The sequence below is a fragment of the Arachis ipaensis genome, chromosome B09 (genome assembly GCF_000816755.2).
Source record: "Arachis ipaensis cultivar K30076 chromosome B09, Araip1.1, whole genome shotgun sequence".
Classification (NCBI taxonomy): domain Eukaryota; kingdom Viridiplantae; phylum Streptophyta; class Magnoliopsida; order Fabales; family Fabaceae; genus Arachis; species Arachis ipaensis.
In genome coordinates this window covers 38,555,920-38,557,580 of record NC_029793.2, presented here as the reverse complement: position 1 = coordinate 38,557,580, position 1,661 = coordinate 38,555,920, and the positions used below count along the sequence as shown (strand labels likewise).

At 29.6% G+C, this 1,661-nt stretch overlaps 1 protein-coding gene across 1 annotated transcript in view; it reads left to right on the top strand.

Moving 5' to 3' along the window:
* The window catches only part of LOC107618654 (protein indeterminate-domain 2), an 8,927-nt gene continuing 7,324 nt past the window's right edge, over positions 59–1,661 (top strand). Inside the window, exon 1 of the mRNA XM_016320776.2 lies at positions 59–562. Coding sequence (XP_016176262.1) covers positions 316–562 — 247 coding nt within the window. The 5' untranslated portion in view covers positions 59–315. The remainder of the gene's footprint in view (positions 563–1,661) is intronic.

The following is a 1,661-nucleotide window of genomic DNA, read 5'->3' as shown; positions in this document are numbered from 1 at the left end:
CCTGATGAAAGAAGGATAATACATATATTTTTTTTATATTAGAGTGCAAATCCATATAGCATATAGTTCTTGTATTCTTGTGCCAACCCTCTCTCCTCTCACCACACCATAAAAGGAGGAGAGTTTCCTGCTTTTTGTCTTCCTCTACTTCCCACAAATCCCTTCTTTTTCTCATGAAAATTCATAATTAACTACTTCTATAACACCTTAGCTTTAGAGAGAGAGAGAGAGAGAGAGAGAGAGAGAGAGATTAATTAGTGTTTAAGAAATTAAAAGGGAACAATTTGAGTAGATTCTTGGTTGTTGCCTCATCAAATGTCAAACATAACAAGTTGTGATAGTGGGAGCTTCTCAACAGAGAACACAGTTCCATTATTAGAAGATGCAGTGGTGAAACAACAATCTTCAGAGATTCTTGGTGGTAGGTTCCATCATAGTCCACATTCTCATACTTCAACAACAACAACAAATAATAAAAATAATAATAGCAATGCTTCCAACTCAAATTCTCAACCTCCTCCTCCACCTCCTAAGAAGAAAAGGAACCTACCGGGAAATCCAGGTAAAATTATTATTTTCTTACAACATCAAGAAAAAGGGGGAAGTTAAAATGGTTTTTAATTTTTGTTTTTGTTTTTGTTTTTTTTTTTTTACATTTTTATCTAATTTTGAGTTTACTATTTTAAAACTTTAATTAACATTTTTTCTGCTTTATTATTTGTTTTGCAAAGATCAGTTCTTCTAGAATTTTAAACGGATACATAATCAAATTAAAATTGAACCATATAATATATATAGATGAAGGTTGTTATTTATGGCATGCATAGATAACAAAAGCTCTGGCAATCCTTTCATTAATTTGCATACTTCTTCACCCATGTCCTTATATACATACTTCTTCACCCATGTCCTTAATTGGTTCCAAAAAATAAAATTAAGAATTATAATGTTGTATATTCGCTCTCATATTACAAAGTGAGCTTCATGAAAAAGTCCCATATTAAATTTCTGGACATAATGGAGTCTTAATTAATTTGAGTACATTTAACTAAAAGTATAAATCTATATGCTCCACAAAATTAAGTAAAGAGGATTAGGCCTGATCTGTTTCAATTCAATACAAAAACAAGGGATGTGTAATTAAGTTCCATATTTAATGTATTAATTAGTTAATTTCCTCTAATTATGATTAGTTACTAATTAAATGAAGTGGAGAGACAAGGATCTGGATGGTGATAAAAAATAAATGGTGAATTATTGGTTTCGTTATAAGTAGTAAGAAAGAAGAGAGGCTCAATTATTGGGTTGCAGTGGTTTACAATCATTGCCCTCCTTCACTGTTGACTTTGCTTGACTACTACTACGTCTACTATAGCTACTTCCTACTTCAGATACCTCATTCTCCTCTTTTATTTATGTGCTTATGTAAACTTTTTTTTCATTGTGTTTGTTTAAGATTTAAGAATGATAATGCGGTTGGAAGATATATGGGGAGAGAGAGAGGTTTTGTAGTTTTTGATCTAATTTAAATGACACATCCAATTATCAATTATCTCTATATACATTATATGCCTATACAAAAAATAAATTATCTGTATAAAATATATATTAAAAATAAATTAAAAAACATATTTATATATAAATATATAATAATTAATTAA